A 22307-nucleotide genomic window follows, 5' to 3' on the forward strand; every position below is an offset into this window, starting at 1 on the left:
CTATTAAAATGATGACTTTAAATCACTTACTTGCAATGCAAACAGGAAGGAATAAACTCTCAACCAGGCAGACATTTTAGGGAATCCAGTCTGAGTAAATTACATTTCTGGTAGCTCAGGATAAAATATTTTGTATCATATGCATTTTTATTCATAGTTAATTCTGCATTAGCTCTATACACTGAGAAGCTTGCCACCGTGCACTTACCATGCTTTTATATTGCACAGCAACTGTAAAGTAACCTGCACCATCCTGCATGATGGGAACCTAGAGCTCTGAGAGCAAAAACTGGGACCTCTGTGGTCACGGTCACTAAACAGTAGTTGCAGAAGGTAATCTCACTCTCCACAATGTCAGTGTGAATCCCTAGTCTGGAATTGCTGTAGCATCACAAAACTGTATCATGAAGATCCAGCAAGGGCATTTCAAAGATTATAGGTAAAATTGTCTGACTTCAAAGTGTGATTCCCATGGTCATAGTAACTTTATATACTGGGAAAAGGCAGAGTGTGATAAATGAGCTGTTACTAAGGAAGGTCAAATAGTAAACCAAGAATGATATAGAAAGTGTGTCATGCATTTGAAGGGCAGAGAGAGAGACTAGGAGACATTTGCAAGAGTTACCTTTCAAATGCAGATGCTGTTGAGTAACTGAATAATTAGAAGGGAGGAATTGGGAAAATGACTCCCACGTGACCATTGTTTTAATCCCTTGTCTTCAGAGAACTCGCAAACAAGCAGAAAGAATGAAGTACTGGGGAAGATGGCTTTGTGAGTAGAAAGAAATTTGATGATGAAGAGGTTATATGAGCAACGAGCACCTAGAAAGAAATTGAGTATGTATAGGGAGAGACCTAGCATTCACAGAGCAACCAGAGCTGAAGTGGTAGCATAGAGAATCATCTTCAGAAAGTGAGCATTTCAGCATACAGTAACAAGAATAAGATGCCAACTCCTAGAAAAAAACTCAAAAGAAAAAGCAAAGTTTCAAAACAGATTTAGACAAATCTCCATTTTTTTGTGGTAGAACAAAAAGAAGTACTAGAGATAAAACTATAATTTTCCAGAAACCAAGATAGAAAAGCAATTCAAGAAAACAGCCATTATAAATATAGTATTTCCTTCAAGCAAAGAAAAGATACTGTCATTTGGATATTTCTTACACAATTTTATCGTAAAAATATGTACCCAAACTAAAGTTGTATGAAGAGCCACAAGGGAATCTGATAAATGCTAAGCTAATTCCAAATTAAACATTTAAAAAGGAGTTTAACTGCAGGTACCCTGTGTGGGTAGATAAAGCTATTCCCTGAAGCCATACTTGATTACATAAAAATACCGGTCTTGGGTGAATTACCTCCCTATGAGCTATTTCCTGGAAAATATCCAAAGCTCTCAAAACAATTCAGAAAATTGTTACTGCTGTTTACTAGATGCTAAGACTCTATTGCCAAAAGTACTGTACATGCTCTGACCAGAAGTTATACAGTATTCATCAGGAACTAAGCAAGAAACATCTTTTCACCTGGTCATCCTTATTATCAGAAAGTGCTCTACAAGCTACTAGAGGGGAGTAGTCGACAGCCACTGTGGCCCCTTCCCCTTCATGTTTGTTTTGACAGGTAAGACGTGCACTGTTGTGGTAGTGGCCAGTCTTTGATGGTGGTTACCAATCGCATTAGGATTAGTGTGGATGCCCATTCCTATGTCAGGGATTCATGGTTGGTACTGTAAATTTAGTCATTGATTTCTCCATGGCTGGGGATCACCTATGGAGCCTACTATAGTTGTTTCGTTAAATAGGCATGATGTGTCTATCTGTCTACCAAATTGCTTTCTAAGTGACTACTGAGTTTAGTGTTGTCAGCTTTGATCAGATGAACTTTTATTTTTTAAGTGGCTGCAGGTAACTGCAAAGACTCATAGCTGCTCAAAGTTGTGGGAATAAATGACTGTTTATGAATGAGTCGCATATATAACTCCCTTCAAGCTTCAAGGTATATCACAGATGAAAGGTGTGGAAGGAACATGAGAGCTAAAGGATAAAAAGGAGTAATGTAGGGTTTTAATCTTTGAAAATGATGTGTATGCTGTGTTTCAGTCAATCAAAGAAATACACATATAAAAATTGGAAGTGATTGTGTTTAATGTAGCAATGTACCAATACCACAGTGTAATCTCAAAGTGACATTCTAAACACATTTGTGATGTATAACCATTAGTGAATTGTCTTTGTATATGTGTTCACGCATGTTCTTCGCTGAGTTCCATTAAATGACGGAACAAATGAAAATCAATTATTTCACAATGTTAAGGATGTTGTGAGGGGTTTACTACAAAAAGGAGTTGTTGTGGTCACTCTTTGCCTTTAAAATGGAAAATAGCTGCATTGTACATACAATAAAATGAATTACAAGATCCTTAACATTGTGAAATAATTGATCATCTTTATACCTGACTACTGATCATGCCCTTAAAACACCAGCATATGACTGTGAGTTTCTATTGCTATTTTAATCAGCTGGGTATTCTGTAGCTTTGAACTAGGAACCTCAGGAAAGAACCACAGAAGGAGGGACCATAAATCTGCTCAGGTGAATCCACTTCTCAAGATCTTTGCTGATTTCTTTGAGATGTATTCTGTGACCTCTCTCAATGAAGAAGCAAGGATAATTGCTGGTACAAACGTCCTACAGCCTCATTGGTTTCTTCCTGCCTATGTCCACCTCCATTTTGTTGCCTCCGTCAAAGCATAATGTCGTCCCTGATGTCAGTGGGTTGGGTGCTTGGCAAATCCAAAGTACACAGCAGCCTTACACAGTGATCTCTTCTTGAGGACTTCCCCCCACCTCTGCTTAGTCATCATTTCCCAGTGTTAACCTAATGCAAGGGCTGTTTGATGAGCCTACTTCCTTTCAAATCTTTAAAATTCTCATAAGTTTTCCTCTTATCCATTACAAAATGCAAAATAAACACTTCATATATAGGATAACACTTTAAACTAACTTGGGACCATACTTAAACTCACGTTTCCAATTATAGTGGCTTCTTTCCTCTGGTATTTTGGAAGCCCCTATGGATTTTTTTTTTGAGTTACTTTTAAATGGCCGCCAATTTGCCTAGTAAATTTGGTACTTAGATTCCAATATGCAAAGGTGGGAAGTTAAATCATAGGCTATCCATGAAAATGTATCTTTTCATTAAGACTACTACATGTTTTATTAGATGCTTACTGTACCCACAGGAGGATAATTAAATTATTTGTTGGATTATGAGCTCTCTGTTCAGCCAGAGGGAAAGGGAGATGGAAAATAAAACATTACCACCATCTTTGAAAGCTGCTTTAAGAAGCAGAACATCCCTTAAGAAGGTAGATGAAATTGCAACAGAACACCTTTCAGTTGCCAGTATTGCTGTTCTATCATTTATCAATAAAATTCAAACAAGTCAAGGCAGCTAGAAAGCCATGATTGATTTGTCACTGGCTGTATTATTGGGTGATTATTTTCAGTCATGGGAAAGAAGTAAGGCTCTTGGTTTCACGTAATTAGTGTATAGAAAGTGAACATGTAATGATGAGGGTGTTGGGAATGAGAAGTTCCTGAAAGGAAAAAAATGATAAAACTAAAGGAAAAGTATGTGGAGGTGTTTCTTGATGTTCATTATCAAACTAAAATCAGCTCACAAATACTGTATTTTACAGAGGCTTTAGAATTTTCATTTCTCTGATGTTGTGATGTTACATATATTCTGTTTCATCTATTAGAAGGGAAGAAATTTTGCAGCCTTAAAGGAAAAGGGGGGAGTCTGCAGGACTTCTGTGGTAGAACACCACGTTATCATATTTTATGATTTATTGGGTCACATACCCAGTGACAGAAGAAAGAGTAAACAGAAATCTGTAGCATTTATTGCTGTTCTTTCTTCTGACTGTGCCCCTGTGAGTTACTAATGGTTTGCTGACATCTTTCTTATTCTTTCTGCCCCATTTTTATTCTCTCCCTCCCAGACCCACAATTGCCTGGTTTGTTCACTCTAATTCTCGGTTATGTCATCTTGGTTAATTTTCAGATTATTTTTATCTATGAAAACATATATCTCAGTAGTAGAAATCCATGATCTCTGTCACCAGCTGAGAGGGCTTAAGTATTCCCTTGTCTTCTTTGAACTTTGATTTTCTTGTCTCCAAGACAACACAATAATGTGTGCTTTGGAAGTCTATTTCAAGGAAGTGTGGGGTGTCATAGTTTTTCTACCACTAAGAAAAGATGGCAACACCCAAGTGTTTCTCTGGGTTCTGTCACATAGACACAATAGAGATGAAATCCCAATGACCTAATGTATCCAGATGCTAGCAAGCTATGGCCCTTACAAGAAACTAGGCAGGAACAATAAGGAGGCCTGTTTCCTCCCCCTATCCATGTGACTATTGGCTTGCTCTACTGGAGTCAGCCTTTCCTAGTTGCATAATAAATGTGGTCTACACAATTGGAGTTGTCTGTGTCAATCACGTGCACATTTAAGAACGTGAGTAGTCATATTTACTCTATCAATCTTATGTGACACCCATCTCACCTGTGACTCGGTGTTGATTCTTTTACTTGGGAGAGGATATATGGGTAGAGAGACAAGACCCTTTGCTAGCTTGTCCCCAGTGGGCAGATACACCACATTTCACTTCACTGTAAGGAGAAAGGATGATGTTAGAAGAGAACAAGCCTTTTCTTAGTCATTTCAGCGTTCATTACTCTTAAAGTGCAATCCGTTCTTATGTGTTGTGCATTAAAATACCTTAAGAGCAATACAAAAGCATGCATGTTTGAAACGAGGCTGCCTGTAAAGATTCCTCTATGACTGTCGTATGCAAGTAAATAGAGCTGCTCACTTTATTTTTAATATTCTGTGAGCATACAATATAAAGAAGGAGAATATACAATTTCCCACACCTTGTTCCCATTTCTCTCATAGCACCAAAACTCATCCCACATGAGAAGTGCAGGTGACTTTACCACATCTTCATCATCCCCAGATGATACAAGCAAACTGATTACTTACAAATAAGTATGTATCAGTACTTTTCACATCAAAACTAGACAGTGAGAGGCCATTTCAGCTACCACTATAGAATAGACGAGAGAGAATTTTTTTGTTTGTTTATCAGTTTTATTCATAAAATAAGGGAATGAAAGCTAGAGCTGGCTATAGGAGGAGGTAGGCAAGAATATGAAAGTTTGAGTCAAAGGTCAGACCCAGAATGCACCGCAGCCTCTGATATACCCCAAGTAGGTCTGCACAATGCATTCCTGCTGCAGCCTGGCCTGATGTTTCTCAACATAGAAAGTACTGTGGTTGGGAGTAACATGCAAGGAGACGCTAGCAGGAGGCCACACCTGGCAGTCATATATTATGTACCTAATGAGCAAATGAAATGTTTAATAACTGCACTGTGGAAATAAAGCTTAGGACGGTAAATGCCTGCTGAGGCTTTTCGTCTTCCCCCGATGCACACTGCTGGCCCATCGCAAAGCTCTAACATCATTTGTGTTTCCCTGCTTAGTGGGTCCTGCTGAGGAAACAACATTAAATCCAAAGTGATGCTCACTTAATTAGTTGTATAGCCATGTAAAAGCATTTATTTAACATAGCAGCTTCCGGGGTTGCACTGAGGGTCTCCTGAAGTGATTCTCCCATGCGCACCCCAGGCACAGAAAATTGTGCAGTGGCTTCAACCGAAGCATTTGCAAATTGAAACATTTCAATTAACCATGGGTCATTTAGACTCATAGAAATGTAATACTGCATTATTTTACTCAAACAATTTATAGTTTGGTATATAAAAAGCAAAAGCAAGCTAAAGTTCTGTTACAGGTTTTCATTAATGTGTTAAAAAATAATTACTTTTCTATAAAGCAGGGACTTAAAGGCAAATTGCTACCACTTATAAACTCTTTTAAGTTGATGAGAAATCCTTTTTGAATACATTTTTATTGAAGTGTTAACCAATATTTTCTAATTTTGTTTATTTATTTATTTATTTTTGTTAGAGTCCAATGAATGGGCAATAGTCTTCTTGTCGTGGCCTCCCAAATGCTGGGATAAGAGGTAAATGTCACCATGCTTAGCTGATTCTTCCTAAATCTTAAAGAGAGCCAAGACATTAAATGGAAAGTTTAATTGGCAGAGTTTGAGTTTGGGGAGGAGCCTCGGAAGAGTTGAAAGTGGAGGAGTAGATTAAAACAAAATAAATCTACTCATAAGCTAGGGAAAGAGAAATAATATAAAATTTAAAATACCAAGCTGTTAAAAACAGTATGAGAATAAAATGCAGGCAGAATAGCTTTATTAGGCTGTAATATCAATTTTATAGGTAATAATTTAGAAAGCAAATTATTTAACTTTGTTAGATATGAGGATATCATGAGTTAAAGAAATTACGCTATCAGGCTAATTAATTGTCGCTATTATAGCATGGATACCTGTCCTTCAATGTCCTGTTTTAGTGTCTTCCTTGTTTGACTGTAGCACTATTGAGAACAGGTAGAAGGCTTAAGAGGGAGAAAGGGTGTTAGGTCAGTAGAGAGCATAGCCGGGAAGGATATCATGGACCCCGGGGTCCCTTCCTGTCTGGACCCCGGGGTCCCTTCCTGCCTCTACCCATCTCTTTACATTGCCCTTACTATGTGACAAGCACTTTCCTGTCACCCACTCCCACCATGATGTGCTCCTGCAATACAGGGTGACCATGTCCCTTGCCTTTAAAGTTGCCTTTCCTAGGCATGTGTCAAATAGCAGAAACTGTGAATCCCTTTCAGAACGTGTGAGCATTTAGCTCAACTTCATTTTAAAAATCACACATTGTTCATTGACTTGGAGAAAATAAAACAGTGAATTCAAACTCCTTCATTTTGTCCATCAGCCAGTTGCTTCTGGTTGGGAATCCCTCATCCATCTATAACTAAATGCAAGTAGATGAGGTTTTCAATTTCTACAACCCCAGAGATGTTTCTCTCGCTTGCTGTCACCTTTATGCACGTTTGATTCTTCCTCCCAAAGCAAGATGTAGTTTCCTGATAACATTCTGAAAGTCACTCCTTTTGTTTGGAACAGTGCTCAGAGCATGTTGACTATAAGGTTAAATTTTTATTACATTAGCAGCTTGGAGTCCTGGAAGGGTTTCTTTTATATTTATTTTTCTTTTTCTTTGATATGTCATTCTAAAGAAACACATACATATACTAATTGTCAAGGTAAGTACTATTCTCTAAAACAAAGAAGTAAACATGAAGTCATCTCTGCAAGCTACGGCTGAGATCTGCCAACTTCAGAAACACCAGTGAGAGCCTTGGCATATCCAGACACTGAGAAACAAGAGTTTAGCACGCTGGTGAAATGGGTTGTTTTCTACTTTCTAATGTTTTCAGCAATGACTTAGAAGTGTAGGTTGCAGCCCTCTTTGATTTGTCAAAGTGTTATCTGTGGCTTGTGGGTGGTGGCCATGTTTTTCCAGGTTCTTAGCCTCTTACAAGATTTATATAAGGTGTTATATGGATTTCTTTTTGCTAGCACAGTTTATTCAAAGCAAAGGAATCAAATAGATTAGAATTGCATTGTCAAGATTGACAGTTGGCCACAAGGCATGAGCATGCTCAAGGAGTGTGATTATTCTTTGGGTCTTTCTTTTATGGTATTAAAAAAAATGAACAGGTTGGTTTCTAAGGACAGTAAATTGTGTGGTGGTCCTTATGTTGACTGCCAGATTAAGTTATATGACCTCATTTCTACTGTGCATTCCTATTTATAATACATGTGATTTTAACTAATACATGTGATTTTAACTAATACATGTGATTTTAACTAATACATGCCTATGTTAACATGGCATAAATTGTTCCATGAATGAAATCTCCCTAAAAGTTTTCTTAGACTGTTTTGTGATAAGACTTTCCCTAGGGAGGTAAAACACATGTCTCCTCAATCTCCAGGACAGACGAAAACACTGATACCTCCAAAGTCCAACTTGATGAACCAGTGAGTTTTATTGGAGTTACTTATAGGAATATGGAAGAAGGGTTACTTCCAGGAGCAGAAATGACTCAAAGACAGCTGCATCAGCACAGCCCACTCCTGTTGAAATAGGCACCAGGCCACCCCCACGGCTAGCTTTACTCAAAATAATTACACTGTCTTATTTTTAAAAAATATCCCTGGGCGGGCTGGCGGAGCTCGCCAGAGCGGGAGGGCCCGCGCTGCGCTGGCGGTGGCAGTGGCGGCAGTAACAGACATATAAACACAGGAAATAGCCATATAAGAATTTATTAACAAGGAGAGAAAGAAAGAAAGGGAAAGAGAGAGAGGAAGAGAGAGAGAGAGAGAGAGAGAGAGAGAGAAGGAGAGAGAGAGAGGAGAAAGAGAAGAAGGGAGAGAGAGGAGGAGAGAGGCAGAGCCCCGTGTGTACATGGGAGAGAACACAGGGAGAGAGCAATGGCAGGCAAGGTCAGGGGTTAAAAGGAGTGGGCGTGGCCAGGGCAGGGATCTAAAGAATAACACATGGAAACTGTATTCTTTTAAACACCGCTTGGCCCATTTCTATCTAGCCTCTTCTAGGCTAGCTCTCGCACCTGGACTAGCCCATTTCTAATAATCTGCTGTAGCCCACGAGCTGGCTTACCAGGAATGATCTTAACCTGCTTCTGTCTGGAGTGTGAGAATCATGGCGACTCACTGACTCAGCTTCTTTCTCCCAGCCTTCTGTTCTGTTTACTCCACCTACCTAAGGGTGGGCCTATCAAATGGGCCTAGCAGTTTCTTTATTGCTTAACCAATGAAATCAACAGATTGATATGTGACACTCCCACATCACACCCCAGCATGGATGACAGCTCACAAAAGTTAGGAATCAGAAACACACCACAGGTAGCTCAACAGATTGGGGTGCCCTTTCTAAGTGAGTCAGTTGGTCTAAACTTTTTCCAGACAACTTCTGCTTCTTCCAGAATGCTGCTCTGGAAACATCTTTACATCTTGGTTCTTTTTTTTTTTTTTTTTTTTTTTTTATTTTCGAGACAGGGTTTCTCTGTAGCTTTGGGCTTTGGTGCCTGTCCCGGAACTAGCTCTTGTAGACCAGGCTGGCCTCGAACTCCCAGAGATCTGCCTGCCTCTACCTCCCAAGTGCTGGGATTAAAGGCGTGCGCCACCACGGCCCGGCTACATCTTGGTTCTTATAAGAGTATTCTATGCAGCTCAGCTTCTTTTTTTTTTTTTTTTTTGGTTTTTCGAGACAGGGTCAGCTCGGCTTCTTTGAGAGTGTTTCTCTACATTCTGTATTGTTTGTGTCGTGTGTGGGAGTGGAGAGGGGAACAAATCCTGTCTGTTTCAGGGACTGTTGAATACATTTTGACTTGTTTGCCTTCTGTCTTAAAGAACTTCCCTGAAGGATGGAAAGTTTCTATGAGGAATTTATTATATAACACTTTACCCCTTCCTCTTAATTTTACATTCTTCTTTCTGATCCCCTCTTGTGCAATGATCCTTGTAGCAATGATCCTTAGAAACGATTGTAGCAATGATCCTTAGAAACGATGGCTAAAGATGTCCACCTATGGCTCAAAATTAGGCCACTGTGTCACCCTAAAAATCATCTGTTCTCAAGAGTTTCACCATTGTTTGAGCTGAGGCTGACAACAATGTGAGCGATGGGTGTAATCACAAATGTTTAAAGCTCAGTTTGACATCCATCTAGTAAATCCATAGGTGTTTCTTTTCTTTTTGGCACTATGATCTCCCCAGCTGCATATTTGTCCTGGCTTACTATACTAGTTGTGAGCTCCCTCTCCTGGAGAGGGGCTTAAATACAGTCCAAAGATTTGTTAAGTCTTATCCATGATAGCAGAGCCATAAGGAGGCACATCTTGCCTGACATGGCATTATTTAAGCACACAGTGCCCATAGCCAAACAGGAATGTTGAGTTCTGTTCTCCATCAGTAGCATGCATGCCCCATTCCTCTGGCACTACGAAAGCCAGTTAGCAAGATGGGAGTTTCCGGTTCAGTTTCAGCTTTAGTTCTGCATGCCCTGCAGGCAAAGTGGGACATCTTCAGTGAAAGGGTCTTACTTTCTGAATCTGGCATACAACTGACAGCAGTTGCAGTAGTCTTTATGATCTGTGGTACCTCAGGGGCTTCCCTAGCCAACAACTTCATGGAGTGATAGCCCACCCTTCACACTGTGATTTTCATTCATCATTTTTGTGACCTCTGAGAGTTTCTTTTCCAGTAGAAACTGGGTACCTTTTGTGTTTTGACTCTTTAGATGTTAGGTTTTAACACCCTGCTTTTCCTTTTAATTAGCTCAGATCCAGTAGACCTGTAAGATAGCTGGGCATACCATCAGACCTGGTTATCTTCATCCTATTCTGTATCTCATTGTGCATGAAATGCTAGCTCTGCCAATATCAATTCTTCATGGACACCCATGTGTAACACCGAGTTGGGTGCAACCCTTAATGGTGGCTTTCCATGTTGCTCTCTTGCACAGAAATGCTTATAAGAGGCCCATGGCAGTGTCAACACAGGTGAAGCCATTTTTGTAGCTCTCACTGGCAGGCATAGGCTCAATTAAGTATGCCTGACAATTTTTCATGGGGTAGGTTGACTTGTGTGCATGTGCAATGAGGGCTCCATTTGTTGATGTCATAATAGGGAGTAGTGCTCACATATTTCTGCAGCATGCAAGATATCACTGCATTTCACAGAAATGCCAGTAGCCTTGGATAATTCCCTACCTATATTGGTTCCACTCTGGGCAGCTTTTAAGCGTAGCTGAGGGGAAATGCCCATACTTTGAAAAGAGCATCTTCTTCATGATTTCCAGGAATATCTGATGGGTGTGATCTGCTACATGGAAAATTACCAGGAGTTCTGGTTCAGGTTGTAATCTATTGTATATTTCTTTTCATATTTGTTGTCCTTACGGGGGTCAACTCAGCATCTACAAATCCTTCTTTTCCCACCAAGCCGTCTAGGTACTGAGGATTCTAAACACAGCCTGTCAATACAGACAGTCACAGGGCAGGTCTAGTGAGTGACTGTAATCCACACTGCTCCTAATTCAGTGCACTGACTACTTTTTTTTTTTTAGGTATATGACATTTGTGACCATTTGTATGTCTATGGCTCACATTTTTGTTTGGTGTGCCTACTAGCACTATCTCTATACTGGTCATCTACAGGGATGGGCAAAAACCCTTCCAGTGCTGACTTAGCTGTTGGTTCAGTTACTGGAGGCTGCTCAGTGTCTTCAAAAGACTCCGATCCTAAGACAGTCTGCATATTGTTGGTGACGGGGCTTATAGACATCACACAGCATGGCTGTAAGAATGCAGAGTTTGTAGAGTTTGCTTCTGTGTTAAAGCAGGAAGGGGTTTGGGCAGAAGGTCATCAATCTAGTCCCTTCTTGGGTAAGCTGGAAAACTGTTTTAAGAGTCACTGAGGGAGAACCAGTTGAGGATTCAACTTGCTGCAATGTTTTATATACTGCTCACAATTGCTGTTCTAGAGGATTCCACTTGCTGCGATGTTTTATATACTGCTCAGAGTTGCTGTTCTAGTGCTGTGCACGGAGCCTTTGCTCCTTTCCATGACTGAAAACAAAGCCCTATTAGAACTGATTGCTTTTGCCATAGCCCCCAGCAACAGCCTTCCGTACTCCTGATGACTTGTAACAGGAAGGTACTGTTATGGTAGCGGGTAGGGCACATAACTGTTTAGCCAATCCTACAAGAATCTAGCCTGCCCAATGGAAGCTTCTGAGGCTTCCTGTCCCAATCCTATATAACACTTGTGCAAGATCGAGTGTGAAAATTCACTAATATTTCAAGAGCCCTCAAAATGTCCTTCACATTTACAGGACAGGCTATTTTGTAAGTAGCATTGTCAGGGATCACATGTGTTATACTGAACCATAACACACCAATGAGTTTTACAGCTGTGTCTGGTCCTTGCACCTTATGGGACTGATCGCTCATCTTTGCTTCCCATAACACATCGATGAGTTTTACAGCTGTGTCTGGTCCTTGCACCTTATGGGACTGATCGCTCATCTTTGCTTCCCTAGATGAACCTGCATCCTAAAGAAGCATTTCTAAATCTGCAAACCACTCAGAGGTTAACATCATGTCATATAGGTCATGACACCCATTTTTCAGAGGGTGAGCAGGAAACTAAGCAAGATCCTTGACCACCGTCCCATAACAAACAGTAAGCCTTTGAATTTAACCTTGCTAGAAGTGCTCTGAAGGTTCACTGTTGGCTATTCCATGTGAATAACCCAAGGGCCATGTAGAAAATGCCAGGCAGTGTTTAAAGCATATACCAAATCCCTGTCTGCAAGTAAAATCTAGGAATTCTCAATGTGGAGGAATGAACTCAGGTTAACAGTTCTCCCAACAGTAGCAGTATATCAACGGATGAAAGGCAGCAGGATAGCTCTCTGTGGAATGGCTTCAGTTTGGGCAAGTCCCCAGGCTCCACTCACTAACACAAATGCCAGAGGATTATGGTACTTTTTCACTTCAAAATGGTATATGCCACACGTCTAGTTATTTTATATAAAGATGTATGTTTGGTTCCAGTGCTGTAGAAGATGGGGTCAGAATGCTGCCCTTGGGGAAGGCAGCTGGTAAGTTGTCAGATGCACAGTAAAGAATCACTTCTGACTTGTAGGCCCATGGAAGACTGGGGATACAACCTAGAAAATCAAATCAGAAAACAATTGCTCAGTGAGCTTCAAATACTTAAGTAAAGGGTAGAGCTCAGCTTGGTGAGCTTTGGGGGACTCAGGCTTCTAGCGTCCAACTTCAAATAGCTGAGGTTCAAAGCAGAAAATGATAAATCTGTGCAAATAGAGCTGGAGCATAGGCACAGAATTAATACACACCCAGGAGAATAGGGTCAGCGTCCCAGCACGAAGTGCTCCTGGAAATCTCGGATTTACAGCATCTCTTCTTTACTGAAGAACAGTTTTGACATTGACATTGTCTAATTGGCTGTTCATAAACCGCTCCTGGGAAATCCCTTCTATATAAGTATCTGTACCTCCTTCTTCATCATATGGAAAGAAAAGGCATTAAAGGCCACTGATTGCACAGTCAAATCCTACCAATAATAAACTCTGGAGGACTGCTCAAACCTTTGCCTCTTATAAATTTTGTGAAGATTAGTTCTACCTCAGTGTCTTGGTTTCCAAGAACCTCAGGTTCCTTGCAGCAGAACAAATAAAGAAGGTCACTGGATAGAATCCCGGCCCCATTGAGGTTTCAGAGTCCTGAACATTTGTGATGCTGTCAATAGTATTTCAGAAAAAGAAGTGCTTTCAAATTTACATCCTCACTGTGATCTGGATCCAAAAGTTTCTGAGATCCCTGGTGCAAAGCTCATAGTGTCTTATCATTGTATAACATTCAGTACCTCCTGAAAGAATGAATAATTGTTGCCTCATCACTAGAGAAAATCACTTAACATAATAATCTTCATTTTTTAATGAGTTTGAATTAAGCTAGTCTTTAGGCACACCTGCATTGCAGTGCAATATATTAATATGGTAAGTGGAGTATAATACAAAAAGCATCTGCACATATGTTAGGGAGAAAATGTATCTGGGAGTATTTTGTAGTGCTAGTGGTAAGCCGTGCCTAAGCATCACATTTTCTTTACATACAAAGCTTTCAAAAATGTACTGAGATAATTTATTAAGTAAAATTAAGTCTAGTAAATTCTAAAAGAAAATTTATTTTATATGTTTTTTCATAAAAAACAGGAACCAACCCTGCTATAATTTCCTCCATGATAAGCTAGGCCAATGCCCTTTATTTCTCTAGTACACATTTGCATTTTCTTTGTATAAATACCCACATTAAAGAGAACTGGTTTTCAGTGTGTACTGAGCATATTACATGTACTTGGTAAAGCTCACAGACCTAGTTTAAATTCCTTTAAAACATTTGGAAAACCTTAAAAATAAAAGCAAATCTGTTTTCATTATCTAGGAAGCCTTGATTTTAAAAACAATAAGTATGTACAAATAAGTCCATAGAGAAAACAGTAGTTAGGATGTGTTTGCTCTGTTGAAGTAGTGAGGTATAAAAGATGCTCCTGCAAAGTATGACCTTTGGGAGAAAAAGAGCTGAACTCATATTTACCCAGAACCTGGAAACCTTTGTAGGAGGATGAATGAGCACAGTTCAGAGACTGTAATTCAAAACAGGAATCCAGAGGACGTATTCCTTCTCCAGCTCAACAGCTCTCGTTTTGGAACTGTCAGTGCTTTGGTTGGGCCCTTTGGAACTGTCAGTCATTTGTTTGGTTGGACCTTTGGCTCATTTGTTTTGGTTTTTGTTTGTTTGTTTCATGTTTTGATGACAGAATTCTTAGGTTTTCTGTGTATGTACCTGGGCTGAGGAGGTAGGGGACATGTTACTTGAGAAAGAACCAGGCTATGTATCAAGGCTGGCTTTGAACTTATCCTGCCCTCATGTCTCAGCCTCCACCTTGTTTGGATAAGAGTAGTGTGTACTACCATCACCATTTTAAGAGCAGCTAACTTTGAGAATTCCTTTGCAAAATGTGTATCTCAATTTAAATAAATGTATTAGTATTCATACTTCATTTGTATATGTATGTATTCATCTATTTATTTATCACAGTCCTGGGAATTGATCTCAGGGCTCTGTGTATACTGGGCAAGTAATCTAACCATAACCTACATCCCCAGGCAAACAATGTAAAATATTAATATAAATTAAACGTGAGGACCTTCTGAAGAACCAGTTGAGAACTCAGTTATAACAAGTTTTATAGCGCCTCCATTTGTGAGATACTGCCAGGAACACCCTATTGTAGGACATTTAATAAAAACCCAGAGACAGAAATTGGGGTTCAACCTGCGGGTCAGAAAAGCAAAACAGCCAGCCACTGGTTCTTACCCCTACCTCAGTCCGAAATGGCAATCCTGCCTCCAGAAATCTCAGAAAGAGATTGTCTGCTTCATCCCGTTTTATATTCCTCTCTAGTGCTGGGATTAAATGTGTGCTCCACTGCTGCCTGGCTTCCATAGCAAACTAGTGTAGCTAGTGAGATTAAGGTGTGTAAGGCTGTAAGGCTGATCAGCATGACTGTTTTACTTTTTGAACTTCATGCAAGCATTATTTATTAAAATACAAATGAAATATCACTACATCCTACGTGGAGTAAAAGGCTAAAGAGAAAGGATAGAGATAAATGTAACACACACATAATTGGTTCATATCCAGTGAAGACAAGCTAACAATACAATCTCTGTATGAATAGAGATTTGACTATCATTTGGTTAGAGCATAATGGTAGTAAAAACTAATCATGGGTCATGAACCCAAAATGACTGTGTCATGTACTCAAAATTTGCACGGTATATTTGTTTTATTCCATAGCTTTCCTCTTTTTATGAATGATTAATGAAGTTGCAATTTTCAAAAATTTATTATTATTGTTATTTTATTATTGTTTTTATTATTGTGACTGTGTGTGTTTGATATGTGCATACAATTGTAGGTACACCTGTCATAATAGCATGATTACGGAGTTCAGAGACTATTTTCTGGAGCTGATTCTCCCTGACACACGCACCACAGATACTGGGCGTGGAACTCAAGTAATGGGACTTGCACAGCAAGCATTTTCCTTTGAGCCATCTCATCAGCCCGCATATTGTCTATTTTTATAATACTCTTCACATTTAAAATTACTTAAGTTTGTATTAGAGACTATAACAGAAGAAATATGAATACTTATAAAGATTATGACACTGTTATGCATATATTTTAAAACATTGTAATAAAAATGGGTGAAGACAATGCTAGAGCTTATTGACATAACAACTCACTTATGGCATTCAGAGACATGGGAAATAATTCAATCGTCAAGCTAAATATAGTCTTTGATTTCCAGTAATGTTCACTTTCATAGTTTCCTGAAAAATTTCACCTTGATAAAATAAAACAAGTTATGAGTTAGGAAGCCTTCCCTTATCCAAGGCAGTTAGATATAAGCTGGGGGAACTGTCTGCCCAAATGTGGAACTTTGAGGTTGATTTTGTTCCATTCTTTACACTCATATGTAAGCTCATAATAATAATACTTATGCTTATTTTAATATGGAAATAATAAAACTAGTCCTACTTGAACAACTTAGTAAGGATCAGCTACTTACAGTGTGTGTGTGTGTGTGTGTGTATGTGTGTGTGTGTGTGTATGTTTGTGTGTATGCATGTGCAGGCCAGAGAAGAAATCCAGATATCATTCACTCATATCAGACATAGTCTACCTTTTCTGTTTAGAAAGAAGATTTCTCACTGGCCTGAAGCTTGCTTACTAAGGAAGCCAGTGAGCTCCAGAGACCTACCCTGACTCTGTCTCCCCACCATCGGAATTACAAATGCATGCTCAATCAACCGTATTGGTTACATGTGTTCTGGGACTCAAGTGCATGGTCAATTAACCATATTGGTTACATGTGTTCTGGGGCTCAGACTCAGGAACTCATGCCTGAAATGAAAGAACCTTATAGACCGAGCTGTCTCCCCAGCCCTCAACCAATTTAAATATGTAATCTCATTTAATACTTAGAAATCACTATTATCATTACCATTCTACAGATAAATAAACCAGGAGAGGTTCAGAAAATCAAGAGACTGCATAACCAGCAATCAATGAATATATGAGATTTCTGTGTCTGGTTACATACTTAGATCCCTAGTGTTTAGTAAAAGTTATTGAGAAGGGACTGGATTTTAGAACATGACAGGGGAAAATAGATTCACACTCAAATTTATCCTATACAGGGTCTAGCTTTTTAGCAGATTATTGATTTATTAGAGTATTTACATTGTTTCAAATAAACAAATGACCCTTTTTTCTGGTCATAAATGCATTATCCCAGTTAATGCATCAACCCTGGTATGTTTATTAAAATAGTAGTCTGTGTCAAAGAATATAGTACCATCTAAGATCAATAGAACAAAGAACTAAAGTATCATTATTTGTGGTAGAATACTAAAGAGGTAAGCTTTTATACCTTTCTTTTAAAGTTTTTATTTTGCTTATTTTTGTTTTGAGATTATAATTACATCGTTTTTCCTTTCCCCTCCATCCTTCCAACCCCTGCCATCTACTCGCATTGATTGATATATGTATGTGTGTGTGCTCATGCTTGTGAATGTATATCCTAAATATATAAGTACAACCTTCTCAGTGTGTATAATGCTACTTACATGCATACATTTTCATGTATGCATTTAGTATTGGATTTAGTATTGGAAAACTAGTGGGTGTGCTCTTCCCTGGAGAAGACTGTTTCAGTATTCCTTTGTGTCCTCTATTTCTTTATCTGGGGCTAAGGTCTCACAAGCTTGCTCCCTTCTGTACTAATGCGTCTATCGGTGCCATCCTTGTACAGGGCCTATGTTGACTTACAGCCATGTTGATGAAGCTTCATGAGTGTAGCTTCTCCAAGACCCTATAACGTTTGTGCTAAAGCTCTTGGTTTCAATTCTAAGTAGACATGACTTTTTGGTCCTGTGATATGTGCTACCCAGTTCAATAAGTCTTTATAAACACTTATTGCAAGTTAATAGCAATGAAGCAGAAACAAGAAATAAGAAAGTTAAGCAGAATTTTTAAGGAAATTTCAAATGAAATAAAAAGCAATTAATTATTTTAGTAAAAAAAGTCATTCAAAAGACTTAATTTCTTGCTTGTTTTTGAGGAATATTAAAATGTATTCTGTTGACAGTTTACTTTGGTCAGAAAAATTATTTCATTTTGTTCAATAGATCATAATACAATTCTCTCAGTTTAGCCATGCAAGACTTTCTTTTGCTGAAATATATATTTCTTTACAGACCAAACAGCTATTTCTACTAAGTTCACACATCTTTATCTATTACATAATTTAGGAGTTATTGTACAGTTCATAATACCCTGAACCAGAGGCTTCCAGATAATGAGCTTGCCTGTTAAACTGTAGTTTGTGATGAAAAGTCTGGAGCTCCCTGCCTGATTTGGAATCCACTTGTAATTAGTCACAATTTGTAGAGTTTCACCAGGCAAGGCCTTCCCATAATCTGTCTTCCATTCAGGGGAAATAAAGCGAGTCTGCTCTGAGAGTCAGAATCCATCACTACACACAGAATGAAGAACATGGTCAAGTCAAGGTCAGTCTGCTGGATTCAGACCTTGTACCTTGGATGTTTTATATCTTACTTTCATCAACCTGTGTTTTCTATTCCAGGACCTACTCTGCCCAAGACTCATGTTAAAACAGCCTCTCTTGGGCTGGCTGGAAAGGCAAGGTCCCCTTTGCTTCCCGTGTCTGTGCCAACAGCCCCTGAAGTGTCTGAGGAGAGTCACAAGCCAACAGAGGATCCAGCCAGTGTAAGAGCCTGTGTTCAGAGTTGTGCGGTACAATGTGATCTAAAGTGGTCATCACTCATCAGCACATAAGGAATTGTTTTTACTCCTTGCCTATACTTAAACGTGATGAGAAAAACTACAAAAAAGAGTATATACAAGAGAATCAGTTAAATTAAAGATGTATAGATAACAGAATATTAACTAATCTATGAATTCATATAATCATATATAAGCATACTTTTATACGTGTGTATATCTATAAATGCCTGCCTAAATGAGCCTACACACATACACACAAACCACACCCTATGATTTCTAGGAAATATCTTGAAATCCTGGAAAGAAACCCATGTGCTCATTATTGAACTAATATTTAACTGAAAGCTATAGCCTAGGGAATTTGCTGAAGTTAGTTATTGCTTCTAAATCCATAAAAGCATAAATTTTCAAGAATGAATGGAGCTAGACAACCAAAGACAAAGAGCACAGGAAGCCTTAACAAAATAGAAAACTGACAGCAAACACTGTATGGAAACCTCCAATTTTCCCACCAAAGATAAAAAATAAAAAGGAGCGTAGACCAAATTCCCATGAAGTGGGGCAGTTCTCACGGTGTTGAGCATGGGCATGGGGACTGAAAGATTGAGGAGCAGAGAAGGTGAGGTGAAGGCTAGCCAAAAGAAGGTTATATGGAGTGACTTTTTGGAAAAAAACATAGTTTGTAAGCTAATGCAAACACATTTAGGAAAGAAAAGGAGAGTTTCATTAGTTAAGGAACAGAAATTTTCTGTTCTAAGGGAAGATGTCAAATATGATTAAATTAGAAAGCTCAATTTGAGAGGAAAAATAAAAACTTTTCTATCAAAAGTGCAGTATAAAACAGTTTGAAATGAGGCTACCTAAATGCAGCTGTTTGGAATGTTAGTGTACTTCTTAACAGTTAAGATCAGTTGATCTAAATTTGCCCCATTTCTGATTTTCCTTTCATGTATTTCTTATGTCTTTTAATGCTATGTTCTTTGCTTTCACTATTTTCAGTCAACCTTAATTATTAACAGGCCATTTGACATCAGAGGTAGAAATTTTAATATATATTTATATATATATATGTGTGTATAATATATACATATATGTATATGAAAATAATAATGTGAGACCCTGGAGAATTTTAAATTTTCTAGGAACTATACTAAAAGCATAAAAATTGGAATATGTAATTTAATGCTTTTATTTAATCCAATATTTTCTAAGTATGGCATTAATACTTGATAAATATGAAACAACTGTCAATACAATACTTTCCTTTTGTTTTCACATTATCCATAAGTGTGTCTTATATGTGAAATATATTGAACTTAGAGTAACCATATTTAAAGAATACAATAGTTAAATTCAGATAAATAATTCAGACAACCAAAACAACATATTTGAAATTGGGTACCCAAAGACAATGTATGATGTTACACACCTTGAATCCCAGCTCTGAAATGGTAGAAGCAGATGGAGCTCTGTGAATTTGAGGTCAGTGTGGCCTACATAAAGCGTTCCAGACCATCATGGAGTATATTGTGAAACACTGCTTCAAAAAAAAAAAAAAAAGAAGAAGAAGACGAGACAGAGAGAGAGGGGTGCGGAGAGGGAGGGAGGGGAAAAAGGGAAAGAAAGAGAAAGGAGAAAAAGAAAGAAAGAGAGAAAGAGAGAACGATAGAGAGAGAGAAAGGAAGGAAGGAAGAAAGGGATAGGAAGTAAGGAAGAAGGAAGGGAGGGAATAGGAAATAATTGATCAAGTAATTATCTCACTACAAACTTCATTCTTTTCATATAAAACAGTGTATTGCACCAACAGGCTACTTTTCAGTAATGTATTGCTAGCTCCTTTTCTATCACAAGTTCATTCAGTTAGCATTCTCTGAGAATAGTTCTTTCTATAGGTCCCCATGTCAAATTCAAGAATGATAGGTGGTCCAAGCAATGGCCTAACAATAAGTGGGTCCTACACGGAGGGAGCCTACCAAGACGCAGGACTAACTCTGCTCTCGTTCTCTTTTTAGGTGTATGAACAGGACGACCTGAGTGAGCAAATGGCAAGTCTGGAAGGGCTAATGAAGCAACTTAATGCCATCACAGGTTCAGCTTTTTGACACATATTGTCGAAGCATTGAGATTTTCCAGGAACTTTACAGCATACCAAGTATCCATAAACAGCACACCCATGTCCAAAAACTCTAACCAGTGTACAGGTCAACCATCAGGACCACTCAGTTAAGGAACACCTGAAGCCGTTCAGAAGGAATCAGCATCCTATCCTACATGGACATCAGGAACTGGACAGGGATGGCCATGAGGTCCCTAAGCAAAAGCAAAGATGCGTCTTCACTGAGAAGTCAAGGCTGAAGTTTCTAGCATAGTCCCGGGTCTTTGTCACTGCAGTGACCCTGGTGTCATCACTGATGACTACATTTTCTTTCAGTGATATCTTTCAGTTTTGATGTAGGTCTAGTCTTACAAAATACAAGTGCATTATTCCAGCCTGAACCATACCATAGAAAATCAGAAAAAAAGAAAAAAACCAACTCACTATTTTTATTTTCAACTTTTAACTACAGAGCATCCATGGTAATCCCCTCACTCCATAGCACCAAAGGATTGGCTGTTTTCCTTGGCACCAGAAAAAGTGAATTAAGAGAATGAGCAAAGGGCAATGAATGCTTGTTTATAGCTCAATCATTCATCTCACACAAGTGGCAGATATTAGTGAGTGGGTACAAAATTTTTAACAATTTGAGACGTGTCTGTAAATCCATCCATGATTAACATTTATGCCCAGAGTGTAGAAACCGAAAATTCCTCAACTGGTGGAATTCTGCCAACAACGGTACCTTTCTAGAAGGAGAGTACAATATGCAATCTTCTCAGACACATGGTGATTGTGTACTTAAACTCGTAATACGATACTTTTCAACTTGAGTGGCTTCTCTGCCATTCTACACTGTGACGGCCTGTCTGAGTTTCACTAAGGCTTCTTCTTCAGGCATTTGGCCAGAAGCATTCTACAATCCTCCACCCATCATTCCTCTATTTCCCCTGGGCAAGCAGCCTTAGGTAAAATGGCCAACTCCATGCATCCTATATTTTGTGTCCCCAATATCCCTCTGTGGAGATAGTAGACTTCCTGAGAGCAAGCTCGAAAGAAGGAAAAGGAGCATGAAAAACCATTTCCAATAGCATCTTTTCTTGAGTGATGTCACTTTCAGCTATAGCATCTTCACTGAGCTGAGCAAGGCAACATTGACGGATGTTTACTACAGGCTCTGTTGGAAGGGCAACCTTCTATACCATGCCTAAGACAGAGTCAGGGAGGGGAAAGGGGGTGGGTACCACTTGACATCTGACATATCATAACTTAAGGTATTTTTCAAAGCAGCATCTTAAACTGTGGACTAGAATTTTAAACTCTTGCCATGTTATCTACAGCTAGAAACTAGCAGAAATCGAGAACATTCTGTGCATTCCCTTTTAGTTTGAGAATTTTCAGCTGTATTTGGAGTTAATCCCTATTTATGCAGCTGAGTCGCCAAAAGGGAGCTAGTTTGCATACTTATCAGTTAGGTGGCTTGAAAACCCAATGAGAGTTCCAGCTGAATTATTCCTTTCAGCTCTGCCTTTGATTTCAAGCTTGAGTAGGTCATAATTTTAAAAGAGCATGGCAAGGATAGGATCTTTACAACCTAATAGCTCCTTTTATTAGGTGGGTAATTATATATGAATCCCTGAATGAAATATTTTGAGCAAAATGGCACTGTAACAGAAATAATAATTCAGATTATTTTTTTACAGTTTTATGTCGGGAAGGAAATCTGATGTCA

The 22307-nt window shown here is 38.8% G+C and overlaps 1 protein-coding gene across 1 annotated transcript in view; it reads left to right on the top strand.

Annotated features, from left to right (window-relative positions):
* Positions 1–21777, top strand: part of Dcc (DCC netrin 1 receptor) — a 1005453-nt gene extending 983676 nt beyond the window's left edge. The window contains exons 28-29 of the mRNA XM_041639231.1: positions 18320–18462; positions 20493–21777. Of these exons, the coding sequence (XP_041495165.1) occupies positions 18320–18462; positions 20493–20582 (233 nt within the window). The 3' untranslated portion in view covers positions 20583–21777. The remainder of the gene's footprint in view (positions 1–18319; positions 18463–20492) is intronic.
* The last annotated feature ends 530 nt before the right edge of the window (positions 21778–22307 follow it).

This window comes from Microtus oregoni, unplaced genomic scaffold (genome assembly GCF_018167655.1).
Source record: "Microtus oregoni isolate MIOR12 unplaced genomic scaffold, Mior012 000057F_ref0000458, whole genome shotgun sequence".
NCBI classification, from domain to species: domain Eukaryota; kingdom Metazoa; phylum Chordata; class Mammalia; order Rodentia; family Cricetidae; genus Microtus; species Microtus oregoni.